This window comes from Pinus tabuliformis, chromosome X, assembly GCF_031772625.1.
Source record: "Pinus tabuliformis cultivar Carrire ecotype Pingquan chromosome X, CPIR1, whole genome shotgun sequence".
Taxonomy (NCBI): domain Eukaryota; kingdom Viridiplantae; phylum Streptophyta; class Pinopsida; order Pinales; family Pinaceae; genus Pinus; species Pinus tabuliformis.
The window spans coordinates 1,303,853,705-1,303,871,988 of NC_142308.1; the positions used below are offsets into that span (position 1 = coordinate 1,303,853,705).

The following is an 18,284-nucleotide window of genomic DNA, read 5'->3' on the forward strand; positions in this document are numbered from 1 at the left end:
TGTTTGCAGTGGAAGCCAGAGTCATATTGTAATGTTTTTTGTTAAGATTAATATAAAGAATGGCTAAGATCGGTTGCGACTTGTGATGTATATGGGCCCTATGTATGATGAATCTTCAAATTTTTGAATGTCTTATCAATTGCATGTAATCGGTAGTTCTTAGATTATCGTGAGTATGTTGTTATCTCTGCATTATATTTAATGTTTCTGTACATGTGATCAAATGCAACCCGATTAATACTTTCTCGACTCCACGCTGAACCCTTTTCCTTTTTGGTCAAGGCACGCCTCGGGTGAGACTCCCTGCCCTTTGGGGTAAGGTGAAAATGTCGACGTTGTCCTAGACTACAACAAACTATTGTTGGTCTTCTGTGCTCGAACCCAGGGTCTTCCCCCTGATGACTCTTTTGAGCCAACACTATTCAAATATCATGATAAATTAGTTAGGTACGACCACCTCTCATGGAAATAGTCATAAATGAATGACTTACTTAACGCAGTTGAATCCCAAAAATGATATCTAATATAATGCATTGCGAAAACACCAATACCTAATTATATTATAAATTTCATTTAAAAGATTTTAAACAAACCAAATAAAACAAAAACATTAATATATTTGTTTCCGTATTAAAATATATTTTTCTTACATAAAAATATTAAAAATAAACTTAAAATAAGTTCTAACATAATTTACATAACTATTTTATAACTAAGTGAAAATTAACCCTGATTACATTTATAAACTTCAGTTAATCCAAAAAAGAAACATGTCAGAAAAATCTTAAACAAACCTAATGAAACAGTAGCCTCTCTTGCAATTTCCCGCCATTTTATGATATCATTATGTGTCTCCTTACTCTCCATTGGCAGTCATTTCCCTCCCAACATTTCACTTCTCCCCATCTGTATTGGTTTTTGGCCTCGAATGCAGTCTTTTACATCAAAGGAGTTCTGTGAATCAACAGTATGCCGCCCGCTACCGACAAATTCTCCACACTCCCACATGCCATCCTCTGCTCCATCCTTTCTAAAATCCCGGTTAAAGAGGCCATCAGATCTTCCCTTCTCTCCAAGCGATGGAGATTTTTGTATACCCAGCTGCCCCAACTCATTCTCTCCCCACATCTTCTTTTGGGCCCTCTGCATCCAGATCCCCTATCCATTGCAACAGTGGAGAATATCATCTCCAAAATTCTTCTCTTGCATTCCTCTGATCTGGAAGTCTTTTATCTGTCCATCGACGTTTACCCTTCCGCGCGTATTTGCAATATTGATACCCAATGGCGGTTTACACGCGACAGTGTATACAAATGGGTGCGGTGCGCAGCATGGAGAAATGTTCAACACCTCACTCTGTGTGATTCCCCAGAGAGGGAAATCCCGCCTCCTGCCCTTTTCTCCTGCACTCGTCTCATTACGCTCACACTCTACAACTACATTCTCTCCCCTCTGCCAACCCATTTCTATGGATTCAACCATCTCACCACTTGCAACTTCAACTATGTGGAACTGACAGACCAGTCTTTAGCTCACTTTGTTTCACATTGCCCTCTTCTTCAAAATCTCAGCTTATATAACTGCGTTGGTCTGCAGCAGCCTACCATCTCGGCTCCCAACATTACAGATTTAGAAGTGAGGGATAGTGTGGAGGCTTTAACAGTGAACTGCCCAAAGCTTAATACCCTGAAGGCATACCTGATAAAGGATTTGAGGGTGAATGGGATACTGTTTCATGAGATTTCATGTTCAATTTGGGAACTCAACATGCAGGGTGGAAGTAATTTGATTGGATTGAAAGTGGAATCGTTTTCTGAGGAATACAATATCTCAGCGGAGAGATTTATCGACATAATAGGGAGCTTCAAGTTATTGAAGCGGCTGGTCGTTTTTGTTGGGCCTTTGCTTAAAAGTGAAAAGGAGATGGATATTTCTCTTCTCAATGTGTTCGAGAGGCTTCCTTATCTTGAGGAACTATACATGGGTAACAACTTTCTCTCGGTAAGAACAGAATCTCTACATAACTTTGATGTGTTCAGTGCAATGAATGTTTCCATGGTTGTGTGTTTGAATTTGCTTCCCATATGTGTCAGCGTATCTATAATGTGCAAAACATGTTAGACAAGGCATATGCTGATGTGGTTTAGGAAACAGATTATCCAACCTGTCTTACATTTATTTAAATCTTACTATAGGCAAGCAGGCAGTGGGGTATGTTTACTTAGATTGTATATTCCATGTATTTGAGGAGAATAAGTAAAGTAAATTGTTGACATTGCTCTATGACTATGAAATACCAGAATCTGCAATCAACATAAAATCATGATACCTTAGCTTACTCAAAAGAATGCCCACTGTAGATATGCACATGCTGTGAAATTCTTCGTTGGTATTGTTATTTTCCATATTTATGCCTTTTACCTTGTAAATGAGGGCAGAGATGGTTGATTGTAGTTTTGAAATGCAATGCAGGAGCTAGCAAACCATGCTATATCTTTGTCTCTAAACTCCCCACTCTCTAATCTCCGTAAGATACGGGTGTACATACATCTAGATGGAACCAGTGACAGGGAAATCTGTGTATTAGGTTGCCTTCTTCAGAACACCCCTGCTCTACAGGTCATGGAACTTCAATTAACTGATGACGCGGATTCTGAAAGTCCAATGTATACATGGTTTTTAGAAAAAGTGTTATATTTGAATAGAGCTTCAAAGCAAGCAAGGATAGTGATATGAGAATCTCCTTGTAAAATACAGGCTTCAAAATCATTGAACCTGTCACTAGTAAAAGGGCTTTCCTTTTCCTTAACAGAAGGGATGGCCAATGAGATTTTGGAGAATGTCAGCAGGAATACAATTTCATATTTTTGAATGGAAATTCAACCTAGTGTTGGGTTATGTTCTTTATGAAACTCTTTAGCCAGTTAAAGGGAGTTCATGGAGGTTGGAAAGGGCTTAGTTTATGACTGAGAAAAACTAAATATTATAATTGCTTTAAAGTTGGTTTATATATTAATTATTGAATAAAAACCGCAAATGTTTCATTATTATTTCTTTTTATTTAAATAATTGTTGAAAAAAACCTGCATATATTTCACTATTTTATCTTTTATTGTAAGGAGCATTATTAGTTAATTAGGAATCGATCTGGTGATCCAGAGAAAGGGGTAATTTATGAGCCTTCATTAATAATAAGCACAGGTATTTTACAATATCATTATTATCTCACTTCAAAAATAAACAATAAATACTTAGGGTGGAATACTATTATCTGAAGCCAGAAAAACAAACAACAAATACTTAGGGGTAGAATACAATTATCTGAAGTCAGAAAAACAAGGAGATTATATATTCATGTACAAATTGAACTCTCATTGTGAGGGTAATTACAAACAAAAGTCAGTTGTCAATTGATATCATATAATTGATGATCGTTTCATTGTGAAAATAAATACTGATGGTTTTAGAAAGGTATTTTAGAATCTAAAGTAAATTGATGTTGCTTTTGAATTACACTTTTACTTTTGTAGTTGACGAATAAGTATTTTTAAAATTTTCTAAAATTAAAAGGTAATAGGTTCTAGGGTAGCTCAATTGTGGATTGTTTTGATAATAAAGAGTTATGTTATAGTGTATATGAGTGTATGATTTGGTGGTTGGGGTTGTCGGCTGTCTCGCTCTCCAATCATGTTCGATTCCCCTTGCTGCCGCTGTTGTCGCTGTATGCTGGTTCCATGGTGAACGTTCGATGTGATCCATTGCGAATGTAATGTATGATGTGATGGTTGTCAGCGCGTCTGACAAAATATAAATGTAATAAAAGAGGGCCCCATTCCGCTTCTCTTGGGAACTAGCCCCTCCCTTTTAAAAAAAAAGAAGAGTTATGTTATAGTAGATTTCAAATCTTTTTTGGGTCATCAAAAGAAAAGACAAATAATCTTGCACATTTTGAGAGCATTTGTGATTTAAGAGATTTATTGTTGATGAAGGTTGTAAAATAAAAGATAAGTTAGTTCCCATGTTTACTCAATTGTTTGAGTTATTTTTATGGTGGATTTGGTTAGTATAAATATTTTGTGGACATAGTGGTCATGGATCTTTCATTCCATGAACCACATAGAAAAAAAGAAAAGAAAGAGATAAGTTTGGATTGATATAAATTTCTGACAAAAATTTTAAATTAAATTTTCATATTTTTTTAAAAGTTATTGTGACAAATTATAAATTATAAATTATTCTTATGACAAGTTGTTGGTATTTTTGTTTGTTTGTTTGCTAAGTTGTGTGAGTCTTGAGATGATTGCATGTCTAACCTTTGGCTTGACAGATGGCGACCTAGGAGCAAAATCACTCAGGCCACACCAACCCTTAACATAGTTAGATTTTTTCCCACAGAGTGTCAAATTAGTGACCTTCACATCATAAAGTACCTTAACAATACACCCCATAAATAACAAATTATTAATTTTTAAAACTAATAATAAAAAAATATTTATTTTAATATATTAATAATTATATTTTATAACATGTTACTACTTAAAATCTATGTGCCATCTACCATGGTCACATTTAAAGTGAGTGAACATAACATTGGAATCATAATTTAAATTTTTTAATAACTCAATTAAAAATGTTTTAAAAATTGGTATTATTATTTAAACCATTATTGGTCAAGTATATATATAACTAATTCTTTTAAATATTTATTTTAAAATAAAAAAATTATTTAATTGTTTTGTTTTTAATTGTGATATATATTGTTTTTTTCATTTTTTTCCATATAATTTTCATATTCATATATATATATATCTATCTATCTATATATATATATAATAAATACTTTATTTTATTGTTTTTAATTTTGAGATATATTGTTTTTTTATTATTCTAATATAATTGTCTTATAGGTATAAGTTGGTAGTTTCAAATTTTACTAGTGTTTTACAAAATAGTAACTTATTCAATAATATTTTATAGAATATCAATGATAGAGGTTGCTTGGGTCCAAGGTATCTCATGAAATAATGGATTACAAGTCAAGTGTAATTACTACTTTTTTATTCCTATATCAATCATTTAAGGCTAAAGGAGTAATACCCTTAATCTACTTTTGATACACTCAAAATACTATGTATAACAAAGATTCTTGATTTATTTGAATTATAATTGTATGATAAATACTTTTCATTTATTTGTATTATGATCAATATAGATCCATCTTAACTCTTTATATATTGTAACACATCCCCTTATTTACTTCGCTAAGAAAAGGTGGTTACCATGCTAACATGATTCTCAATATATAGTTGTGACAATGAGATTTAAAAAATTCATTTGTTTTTGTGTGTATGTATTCATGTGATAACTCTTGTGACAATAATTTGTTTGATACTTGTTAGATTCAGAATTCTTGATATAAATGCTACTCTCTTCATTTTTAACATTCATTTTCAAGAGAACATATTAATAGCACATTTGAACACTGGATCATTGGATAATAAGATTGTCAATCTTCAATTTCGAAATTGAGAGTTAATTCCTCCAACTAGTGAGATAAAAAGGATTCTAGAAACCATTCTTCCCTCAAACAAACCAAATCCTTTTCTCTTTTACAACCTAAGATGAATCTTAACGACGAAATTATTTAGGGTTGGCATGCCTCATTGCTGGAATTGTTTCACACTTGTATGCATTTCTCAAAAAATAATGCATCATACCTGGTGATGTTGGCCTATTAGGTATTTCATATTATTCAACATAGTGTTATGTGATACATAACACAAACATGATTATACAATTTTTCTCTTGTTGCCTAGAGGCATAACTAATGCATAAATCCATATTTATATAGCAGGGGTACTTATTGTGTCCTCAGCCCAGTATGGTAGAGATGTTATAATGTCTTGTCCTATCTTATCATGTCTTGTCTTGATTAACATTTTGACTCCATCAAATTACATAAAAATAGAATTAAAAATTAAATAAAATAAACTAATAATTAAAATAAAATAGTTGGTTTAGCATTGACAGTTTTTGGACTCTAGATTTTGAATATAATATTTATATTTTAAAATATAACAAATATATTTATATTTTTTAATAAAATTATTTATTTATTATTGGGCTAAGAAGTGCTCTCTAGCCTAGTATGCTAGAGATGTGTAACTAATGTAATGTAAGCATTTTGACTCTGTCAAAATAAAATTAAAATTAAAATATGGTATAGATGTGTAACTAAATGTAATCTAATGTAATGTAAACATTTTAACTTAGTGAAAATTAAATAACAAAATAAAAATTAAATAATAAAAAAATAAATATCACCCATGGGATTAAGAATCCATGGCATTGACCTTGGTATTAAGAATCCATGGTATTGCCCCATGGGATTCATGTGGCATATAACGTATTTAAGGGGGGAATTAAACTAGCCTAGATCCAACTTAGTTTGATGAAATATTTAGATGCATAATTAATTGTAGAAAATGATGGCGTTGAATCCATGTAACCTATAAAGGTAAAACCTTTTTATGGATATGTTGGTGTTGGGCATTTGTATGGATCTCTTCAGTGACCCTATGTCTTTTTGTATGCTTTGTTTTTATCATTGAATGGATGAATACATAATGTGTATATATGACTAGAAGCTTCAGAGCCTTGCAGTTCGTTTGTAGGTAAGGACCCTTCACTCAACTTAAGGAACTTGAATACATAATGTGTATATATGCGTAGAAGCTTCAAAATTCTGCATTTCATCTGTTGGTAAGGACCCTTCACTCAACCTCGGGAACCTTGTCCTAAGAGCATTAATTATGTCATAGATATTAGGGTTTAGGGTTATAACCTCGAGGTTCTTAGATGGATTTGTTATGTTTAAGATATGTAGGGTCCTAAGCAGTGGATCAAGCCCAAGAGCTTCGATTATATGCATTAGTAAGAGGTATGAGATGTGAGAATGATCCAAACATATACAGGAACGCAACATAATACATATACAAACATAAACACTGAGATGCAGCAGAAATAAAACTTCATTTCATTAATATCAAAGAACTGAAATACGCTTACATACATAATGGAAATAAACTAGCTCGGACGATGGTAGCTTAACTCTGAGAAGAGATGTGGCAGCTACATGCCTCTGAACTGTGTTACAATGAAACTCAAGGGCCTTATTATTATTGAACAAGGGAAAACCCTAATCAACCAAAATCCTAACCCCAAGAGATGGAACACCAAGAGTTTGGGGGCCCCGTTAGTGTTAGTTGGGCAACCAACTTCTCAGGGTCGTAACTTGGTCATATGACCTTTGTTTGGTACGTACGATACCTCAATGGAAAGATCTCTTCGAGTATTACAAGATTTGTTGTAGACCTTTTTCAACTTGCTGCGGACCTCAAAAAACATCGTTTAGGGGGTCAAAACAACTCTGGAAGTTTAGGACCCAAAAAACTACTAAAAATAGTAAATGTTGTGATAATCAAATAAAAAAATGAAACCGACTAGAAGTCTAGGTGGAATAGGTAGGTCGCCACCAATATCCACCTGGATCAGTCCTCCCCCCTTAGGAAGCAATGGTCCCCATTGTGTGCAGAGCCTCCATGAGGTGAGGAAATTTTTGTTGAACCTAGTCCCCGGTGAACCACTTGCCCTAGTGAAGGAGTTTGCTTGCTTTAATGGATCGATAGAGTTTGATCCTCTGTTAGCGAGTGTTCTTGATTTGTGTGTACATGATATTGTTAGTTGTGGCTTGTTCGATGCAGCTGGGGTTGATCTCTATGGTGTCAGCTGCTTAGCAACATCAAATGTGTCCAACAATAGGGGAAAGTATGGTCGCAGTCAGTCCACATTGAATACTGGGTGCAGGCCAAGGAACAGTGGAATATTGAGCTCGAAGGCATTGTCCTCGACAACCTTGGCGATGGTGTACGACCCATATCGAAGTGGGCGAAGTTGCGAGGGGTCCCAACGAGGCACTCCTTATGCAGATGTAACCAAACTTTGTTGCCCACTTGGAACTTGTGTAGCACTCGATGTTGATCATGACGTTGCTTGTACTTAGCATTAGCTCTCACCAATATGTAATGGACCTATTGGCGAATGTGTTGAATGCGCTCAATGAAGTTGTTAGCCCTGTTAGCGTCGTCTTGGACATGAGCCGAATCTGTCGAAGTAGCTGCAAATGCTATGACCACATCAATGGGACATATTGGTTGGAATCCCAATCCCATCTTAAAGGGGTTGTGGCCAATTGAGCTATGGAGAGCTTCATTGTAATTGTGCTAGACATAGGGGAGGTTTTCATCCCATGTGTGTGGATGTTTTGAGTTGTACATGCGCAGAATGTGTATGATCATCCTCTTGACGGTCTTTGTTTGGCCATCAGTTTGAGGTTGGAAGGTTGTGGACTTAATGAGCTTGGTATCTAGCATTGACCAAAGACTTGACCAAAAGATACTCAGGAACCTGTTGTTGTGATCTGAGATAATGGATTGTGGGATCCTAAAGTATACCCACACTCTTTCAAAGAATATCTTAGCAGTGGCTTCTGTTGTGATACTCTTCTTGCAAGCCGCCAAAATGGCCATCTTAGAGAATCTATCGACAACCACGAAAACACAGTCGTTTCCATGCTTAGTAGAAGGAAGGCCCGACATGTAATCCATGGAGATGGATTTCTAAGGTCAGATAGGAGTAGGCAAAGGAGTATATAGGCCTTGCTTCTTGATGGTCGGTTTGACAATGGCATAGGTAGTGCAGGATCTGATGTACTTCCCAACATCTTTTCGAAGGCCCAACCAATAAAAATACTTATGCAACACTGCCATTGTTTTCTCTACTCCAAAATGTCCAGCGATCTGATCGTAGTGTGCCTCTCAAATCATCTTGGCATGCTCACTGGTAGGAACACAGAGGTGTCCCATGTGGTATAACAATTTACCTTAGAGGTGAAAATCTGGAACTTGCTTTCCTTCCAAGAGCATCTAGTATGTGTTTCCAAATTCTGGATCGCTCTTATAAATATGTGGCCACCCCGAAGTCTCGTGTCCACAAGAGTCGAGCATAGTGGTCAACACCATTAGCAGCGGTTCGTTGAAGCAACCTGCAACATTATTGGTTTTTTCCTTCTTGTAACTTATGTTCAAAGGAATTGTTGTAGATATGTGGACCATTTCTGATGGTGATCGTTCTAAAACTTTCCTCGTATCTGTAGAAACTGCAAGGGTTGATGGTCTGTGTGGATGACTCTTTCCTTCCCCATAATGTAATAATTCCATTGTCGACAGACCTGCACAATGGAATACATCTCTTTGTCATAGGTTGAATACTTTCAGACTATGTATGAAAGTGTCTCACTATGATATGCCACCAGATGCCCCTGCTGATTAAGAACTGCACCAATAGCATATTTGAAGGCATCTGTATCAATATAAAACAATTGCTGAAGGTTTGGTAATGTGAGCATTGGTGCAGAACGGAGGCAACGTTTCAACTTGGAAAACGCCTTTTGTCGGGATTTAGACCAAAGGAAATTTGATTTCACTCCACCATTAGTGACTTGACTCAAAGGCCAAGTGATATGAGAGAACCCCAACATAAATCTGCAATAGAATTGGCGAGACCCAGAAACATGTGGAGCTCTATTAGAGTGGTTGAGGTTGGCCAATCCCAAATAACTTGTATCTTAGCTAGGTCCACATGCACACCTCGCTCATTAATGTTGTACCCCAAATATTGAACCTGGGTCATACCAAAAGTGCATTTCTCCAAATTGGCACACAATTTGTGTTGTTGTAGGGTTTGGAGGACATGTCAAATATGGTGGAGGTGATCTTCCTAAATCTGGTTGAAGAAAATGATGTTATCCAAATACACTGCCCTGAATGAGTTGGTGAAGGGTCACCAAATTTCTTCCATCAACCTCATGAAGGTTGCATGGGCATTCGTCAACCCGAAATACATGACCATCCATTCAAAAAGGCCCTTCTTGGATTGAAAGGAAATCTCCCACACATCATGTTGGGTCCCTATAATACTAGTGATTACCCCATTACTATTGTAGTTATACCCCTTATTTATATTGTTGTGCCCCTATTACCCCTATATTGTTATTTCTGTGCCCCATAGAATCCCTCTATTGTTATTTTTGTGGCTTTATATTATTATTGTTAGGTCGGCTGGATTATATTGTGACTCCTTAGACTCCTATATATAGAAAGGAGGTTTTGTCATTTGTATCATCCAATAATTGTTCATTTATGTAATGTAAAGGAGGTTGCCCCCTCGAAGAGGCTGAATTCTAAGGTGTTGATCTATCTTTTCTATCTTTTCTTGAGCTGGTTTCATAACATTTGGTATCAGAGCTTTGGATTCTAGGGTTTCGCTGCTCCAAACAGGTCATCGTGGCATTTTCGCTATAACTTTTTTCTGTGACGTTTCAGAAGTCGCAAAAAAAACCCATTTGAGAAGAAATCGCGTTGAACCTTGGGTCCGAATTTCAGAGCTTTTCGCGCGATATTTGCGGAGATATGATCTGAGGAAGTTGGTATTTTTGCAAACTCCTGAATTACATTCAAAACAGGTGACCTGGGGAAAATCGTCATAACTTTCTCTCTGGGAATCAGATTGAAATTTCGTTAGAAGGTGCAGAAAGAGGATGGACTGTAGTTTCTTGTATATCTTTTTCAGAACCAAAGATCGAAAATTGTACACGTGGCACTTCATACAAGTTCGCTCTTCTGGAAAGGTCTATAATCAGGTCATCTTGGGAGATTGTGCATAACTCTTTCTTGGAGAATCCAATTTGGATCAGACTGGTGGCATTGGAAAGAGGACACAGAGAGCTACTACAGGTCACAAATTCAGAACTAGATGATTGTAAACTACAGAGATACATCAGAGGCAATATCAAGCTCCTACAAAGTGAAAAAAGGTGTGTAGATTTTTTTTAAATTTTTTGCTTAAGCTTGGTTTGAAAATTTATTTTGAAGGAATTCAAAGGGCATAGTAGAGCATTATTATCGGTAACTGATGCCCCGAGGAAAGAAAATGCAAACACCAAGTAAGGAACCTGAAAGCTCTAGCATGACTCATGAAGAAGAGGAAGAAATGCTACATGATATATCAAAATTACAAGAACAAGTGCAACAAATGTCACGCTCACAAAAGTTAACAGAAGCTAAGATAAATGGCATGGAAGCTAAAATTAATGGCATGGAAGCTAAGATGGACAATTTGAAGATAGATTTGAACACAAATTTGAAGACAGGCATGGCAGATTTGAAGACAGATTTGACAAATTTTCTACAAGAAATACTTACTAATGGTGAAAAGGTAGTAAAGGAAACTCATGATGAGAACAAAAGAAATGTTAATCATGATTCCATAGACGCTAATGTTGGATCGAAGAATCACCATATTCCAAAAATCAATATGAGGAAGTTTGATGGCAAGGATCCCGCCACATGGATATTACAGATGGAGCAATTCTTCGATCTCAATAATGTGCAAAACGCACAAAAGGTACGTATGGCAACTGTATATTTGGAACCAAATCAGTTTGTATGGTATCAATGGCTTTGTTCTCGTAAACAATTTATCACTTGGGCAATTTTTACGGAAGAATTGATAGCACATTATGAGGATACAAAAAGCAACACTTTTTTTAGCCAATTGATAAGTATCAAACAAAAGGGTTCAATAATGGAGCACATTGAGGAGTTCCAAAAATTGAACATAAAGGTAAAAGATATTCCAGAGGAGCATAGGATTGATGTGTTCATAGGGTCTTTAAAGGATAATATCCAACATGATGTTCGCCTTTGGGAATCTGATTCATTAGAGAAGGCATTCAGGTTAGCAAAAAAAATGGAAAGCAAAATTATGGCAACTAGGAAGCATACCATTCACAACTATAAAGACGGAAGTGTTGTTGCCCCTAGTCTTCCACAACCTACAAGGTTGACACCATAACAATTGGAAGAAAAAAGAGCAAAAGGGCTTTGTTACAATTGTGATAGAAAATACACAAAAGGTCATAAGTGTTCTGAGAAGAAATTATTCTACATAGATTGTGAAGAGGAAGAAGAAAAGGAGCAAGAAAGGTCAAAAGAAGAGGATATACTCCAGGAACAAAGTCTAGATGAAGAACAAATAAATCCGACCATATCTTGTAATGCATTGGCGGGAATTACCACTCCTCAAACCATCAAGATTGAAGGACAAATCAAGAAGAAAAAGGTAATAGTGTTGATTGATTCAGGAAGCACTCGCAATTTTATTCATTGTAGGGTAGCAAAAGAATTGAATTGCTTCCTATATCCAGCACCAGAGTGTCAAGTGATGATTGCAAATGGAGGAACAATAAATTGCTCTGGAAAGTGCCATAATATCAAGCTATCCATGGGAGAATATGTATTGACTAGCCCAATGCTTTCCATTCCAATGGGAGGTGCTGATGTTGTACTAGGAGTCCAATGGCTACAATCCTTGGGTACAATAGCTTTTAATTTTCAAGAACTTTTCATCAAATTTTCTACGGAAGGAAATGAAGTTGAATTAAGGGGTATTGCAGGGAAACCAGGAAAGATAATCAGCTCTAATGGCATGACAAAGCTTCTAAAAAAGGAGCAAAGAGGTGTAATTGCACAATTATGTTCGCTAGATGTTTCCACATTGGAACCATCTATTTCTGCAGATCTCCAAAAAGTCCTGGACAATCATTCCAAGGTATTTGAGACTCCCAAAGGTCTCCCATCTATGCGTGATCATGATCATGCTATTCATATGATTCCAGGAAGTGTTCCTCCAAACATCAGGCCGTACAGATATCCCTATGTCCAAAAAAGTGAAATTGAACGTATGGTTGCAGAAATGCTAGAGGTTGGTATAATTCAACTGAGTCAAAGTTCTTTCTCAGCTCTAGTAGTATTGGTGCACAAGAAGGATGGATCATGGCGCATGTGTCCGGATTATAGGGAGCTCAACAAGCTCACTATTAAAGATAAGTTCCCCATTCCTGTCATTGATGAATTACTGGATGAATTGCATGGATCAATTTACTTCACCAAGTTGGATCTTCGTTCGGGATATCATCAAATCAGAATGAAGATTGAAGACATTCCGAAAATGGCATTTAGAACTCATGAGGGTCATTATGAATTTTTGGTCATGCCTTTTGGCCTTACCAATGCACCTTCAACATTTCAAGGTTTGATGAATTCAATTTTCAAACCATTCCTTAGAAAATTTGTGTTAGTATTTTTTGATGATATACTAATCTACAACAAGTCTTGGAAGGATCATGTTGAACATGTTGACAGGGTGCTACAACAATTGGAGGAGAAACAATTATATGCAAAAAGATCCAAATGTTTCTTTGGAGTCCAGGAGGTGGAATATTTGGGTCATATTGTATCTCATGAAGGAGTTAAGGTAGACCCTAGCAAAATTAAAGCCATTAAGGAATGGAAAATCCCCACATCCATAAAGCATCTGCGAGGATTTCTTGGGTTGACAGGGTATTATCGCAAGTTTGTTAAGAATTATGGGAGAATAGCAGCACCTCTAACAACATTATTGAAGAAAGATTCATTTTCATGGACTCCGGAAGCAACAAAGGCCTTTGAACATCTTAAAGAGGCAATGTGCCAAGCACCGGTCTTAGCTACACTGGACTTCACAAAAACCTTTATTGTGGAATGTGATGCTTCAGGAAATGGAATTGGTGCTGTTCTAATGCAAGATGAAAGACCCATTGCTTTTGAAAGTCGTCCAATCAAGGGAAAGTTTTTAAGCAAAGCTATTTATGAGAAGGAAATGTTGGCAATACTTCATGCACTTAAGAAATGACGACCCTACCTAATGGGAAGACACTTCAAGGTAAAAACGGATCATGATAGCCTTAAATACTTTTTAGAACAAAGATTATCCTCTGAAGAGCAACAAAAGTGGGTCACAAAGATGTTGGGTTATGACTTTGAAATCATCTACAAAAAAGGGAAGCAAAATGTGGTGGCAGATGCACTCTCAAGAAAGGATGAGGATGTGGAAGCATTGTTGTGTGCCATTTCTATTATCCAACCAGATTGGATAAACGAAGCAAGGGAGGAATGGAAGAATGACGAAGAAGTGTGGGCACTTATTCGAAATCTACAACAAGATTCCAGTACTTCTGATACATTTAGTTGGCAAAATGATTCGTTATGGTACAAAGATCGCTTATACCTCTGTAAGAATTCCCAGCTAAAACAAAAGATTCTTATGGAATTGCACACTTCTCCCTTAGGAGGGCACTCAGGATTTTTAAAAACTTACCACAGGGTTAAGAAGGAATTTTTTTGGGATGGCCTTAAATCAGATATTCAAAAGTTTGTGGCGGAATGTTTGGTTTGCCAACAAAATAAAGTTGAAACAATTAAGACACCGAGTCTATTACAACCTTTATCCATTCCAAGCCAACTTGGGAGGAGGTTTCAATGGATTTTATCACAGGTTTACCCAAGTCTGAGGGAAAGAGTGTCATCATGGTGGTAGTTGACAGACTTACCAAGTATGCACACTTTTGTGCATTATCACATCCATTTAAGGCCAGTACAGTTTCTACTGCATTTATGGAAACAGTTCAAAAGCTACATGGAAACCCAAAGATTATTGTAAGTGACAGAGATCCCATTTTCACTGGAAATTTTTGGACAAAATTATTTTCTTGTCTTGGTACTCAGTTAGCTCATAGCTCATCTTATCATCCTCAATTTGATGGGCAAACTGAGATAGTAAACAAATGTTTGGAAGGATATCTTCGTTGCTTTGTATCTGATAAACAGACACAATGGGTCAAATGGTTGCCTCTGGCTGAATGGTGGTTTAACACTTCCTTCCATACAACAACAAAAATGACCCCATTTATGGCACTTTATGGGTATCAACCACCATCCATCGCATCATATTTAAGAGAAAATTCTAAGGTTCAGGCAGTGGAACATCACATCGAACATCAACAACAAGTCCTCCAACTCTTAAAGGATAACCTCGTGTTGGCACAAAATAGAATGAAACAACAGGCAGATCAACATTGCAGTGAAAGAAGTTTTGATGTAGGTGATTGGGTATTCCTACGGCTACAACCATATAACCAAATGTCCCTAAAGCAAGCTAAGAAGGATAATAAATTATCACCAAAGTATTATGGTCCGTACAAGGTGTTGCAAAATATTGGTACTATGGCATACAAATTGGAGCTTCCTGCAGCTTCTCAATTGCACCCAGTTTTCCATGTTTCATGTTTAAAGAAGGTTATAGGCGACAAGCTCCCAATTCAAACAATATTGCCAGAACTTGACGAGGAAGGAAAAATTATATTGGAACCGGAAGCAGTCACAGAAACAAGAACTCGACAGCTACAAAATCGATCAATTTCAGAGTATCTTATCAAGTGGAAGAACTTATCCGCTGAAGATTCCACATGGGAGGATGAGAATTTTATGCAGAAGTATCCAGAACTATTCAAGCGTTGAGAACAACACTTTTTTGAAGGAGAGGGGCATGTTGGGTCCCTATAATACTAGTGATTACCCCATTACTATTGTAGTTATACCCCTTATTTATATTGTTGTGCCCCTATTACCCCCATATTGTTATTTCTGTGCCCCATAGAATCCCTCTATTGTTATTTTTGTGGCTTTATATTATTATTGTTAGGTCGGCTAGATTATATTGTGACTCTTTAGACTCCTGTATATAGAAAGGAGGTTTTGTCATTTGTATCATCCAATAATTGTTCATTTATGTAATGTAAAGGAGGTTTCCCCCTTGAAGAGGCTGAATTCTAAGGCGTTGATCTATCTTTTCTATCTTTTCTTGAGCTGGTTTCATAACACATCAGATGGTTTGATTTGTATCCGGTGATAACTAGACTTCAAGACAATATTACTAAAATGTTTGACCCCCTTGATGGTCTAGAAGGTCATCAATTTGTGGGATTGAATACCTATTCCGAACAATGATCTTATTCAATGCCCAATAGTCAATATAGAGTCTCCACGTACCGTCCTTCTTCTGTACCAACACGATTGGGCTCCCACGGGGTAATGAACTTGGATTGATGTGCCCTTTCTACAACAACCCCTGAATCTTCCTCTTGATTTCATCGTTCTCTAGAACATAGCATCAATAGATTGGCTCGTTGGGTAGAAGCACGCTTGGGGTCAAATCGATGGAGTGCTTGACCTGACAGTGTACGAGTACCCCTGTGGGTGAGTTGAATATGTCCCTGTACTCTTACACGACCTTGTCCATTTGTTGTTCCCATGCGGAGGAACCCTATCTGGAGGTCGTGGATGTGGCCACAATCTTCTTCTTTCGCTGAGGGTGAATCATAAGGAAGATAAATTTCTCGGTTTGAGAAACGACCTTACTGCATTGCTTCACAGAGATCAAAGATATGATGGTAAGCGGTGCTAACTGGGGTATCTTGTATAACTTATTACCGAGAGAAATAATAATAGTGTGAGGCCTAGACTCATACACAACATGACGCTTCCACAAGTATGGTTGGCCTAATAATACATCACACACTTCAAGGGGAGAAACATCACACAAGACCTCATCTCAGAAAAGCTTGATGTTGTAGGGAAGGCGACACTATTGGCTGACACAGAGATCTCGTCCTTGGTGAATCCACCCGATGATGTTTGGTTGCGGGTGTGGTGTTGTTAGTAGGCCCAACCGCTTCACGACCTCTAATGAAATGAATTTTTTTGGCTTCTATTGTCGACAATGAACAACAACATAGAACCCTTCACCCACATGTGAGTGGAACATTCGTTCCTCCTCCTCTAGATATTTGGGCGCAATCCTCTGGATCTTGGTGGTGGCAGTGGGGGCAATGGTGGCACTGGGCTCCACATCAATAATCTGCTTCCCTTTGCCGACACTCACTTGTGTTGTGAGTGGGGATCTTATGGAACTCACACCATTTCCCTGTGTCCTTCTTTGTCTTCGTGGTGTTGTTCTTTTCTTGCGACTTCAACGAGTTTTCCTAGGTCGCTCTATCTTGGCTTTGTACTTTGTTTTATGGTTTGGTGGCGCCTTTCCCTTGCTTCAGATTCACAAATCCAAAGTCTCAATTCTTCTGTTTAAATTTCTACTCGATCTTGACAGTGTATCAATAGGCGGCACCAAGCGAGGTAATGTCCAGGAACTCCATCTCGTCCTAGATGTACTTGTGTAGACAGTCATGGTACTTGAGTACCAAATGCTACTGAAAATCCTTGATATCTAACTTCGTGCGAAGGGCATGAAAAATATTTGTGAACTTTGGCGTGTCTTGGTCCCTTCCCTACCGTAGCGTGGTCCACTTTATGTAATTATCTTCATAGCTCCCGATAGGGTAATTTTCTTCCTTGATGGCGTCTCAGAAAGAATTCCAAGTAGAGACGGCTGAAAACAGTGAGGGTTCACTCTCATCGTTCTGTTCACAATAGGTTTCCCACTAGTCCTTGATATAAGGGGCGACTTTGAGGAGTGCAAAATAATATTTTCCCGATTGGAAAAGCCATGAATTGAAAAATATCTCTCCAAAAGATTTAACCATCTATATACGACGTTTGCATCTATCTGACCTTCAAATATGGGAATGTCAATGTTTACTTATACGTTAAAGGGAGTGGTGTCTCCAGAGTGGCTGTTGGATGAAGATGCATCTCCTGTAGGTAGTCGTCAAAGGATCTAGGAAAAGTTATCCATCATCGCATTTCTCTGTCGCTCGAGGGCTTTCTCAAACAATATTTTGAAAGGATCTCTTGCTCCCTCTTATTTGTTTTCTTTTGCCATGGGAGGTTGTCGAGGTTTGCGAAGTTGGTCTTGTAAAGGTTCAACCAGTTTGAGCACTAACTCCTTATACCCTGACCTCGTTGGGGACATGCAAATAAAAACAGAGACAGAGCAGACTGGTCTGACACCACTGATCTAAACTTATACATGAACGCAATAAAATACATATACAAACATAAACATCGAGATGCAGTAGAAATAAACTTCGTTTTTTAATATCAAAGAACTGAAATATGCTTACATAGAAAATGGAAATAAATTATCTTGGGCGATGGTAGTTTATCTATGAGAAGAGATGTGGTGGCTACATGGATTTGAACTGTGTTACGATGAGGGTCAAGGGCCTTTTTATTATTGAACAAGGGAAAACCCTAAACAACCAAAACCCTAACCCTAGGAGATGGAACGCCAAGAGTTTTTGGGCTTCGTTAGGGTTAGTTGGGCAACCAACT

General features: G+C 37.2%; 1 protein-coding gene across 1 annotated transcript; it reads left to right on the forward strand.

The window, feature by feature from the left end:
• Window positions 1-890: 890 nt before the first annotated feature.
• On the forward strand, window positions 891-2,999 carry LOC149144833 (F-box/FBD/LRR-repeat protein At1g13570-like). The gene is made up of 2 exons (XM_089449571.1): window positions 891-2,001; window positions 2,473-2,999. The coding sequence occupies exons 1-2, from the start codon at window positions 970-972 to the stop codon at window positions 2,734-2,736; spliced, it is 1,296 nt and encodes a 431-aa protein (XP_089305697.1). The 5' UTR covers window positions 891-969; the 3' UTR covers window positions 2,737-2,999.
• The last annotated feature ends 15,285 nt before the right edge of the window (window positions 3,000-18,284 follow it).

What these genes read in the sequence shown, in the direction of transcription:
- LOC149144833 (XM_089449571.1), top strand. Translation starts at nt 970, where the DNA reads ATGCCGCCCGCTACCGACAAATTCTCCACACTCCCACATGCCATCCTC. An exon ending in TGGGTAACAACTTTCTCTCG is followed by an intron (nt 2,002 to 2,472) that starts GTAAGAACAGAA and finishes AATGCAATGCAG; the next exon opens with GAGCTAGCAAACCATGCTAT.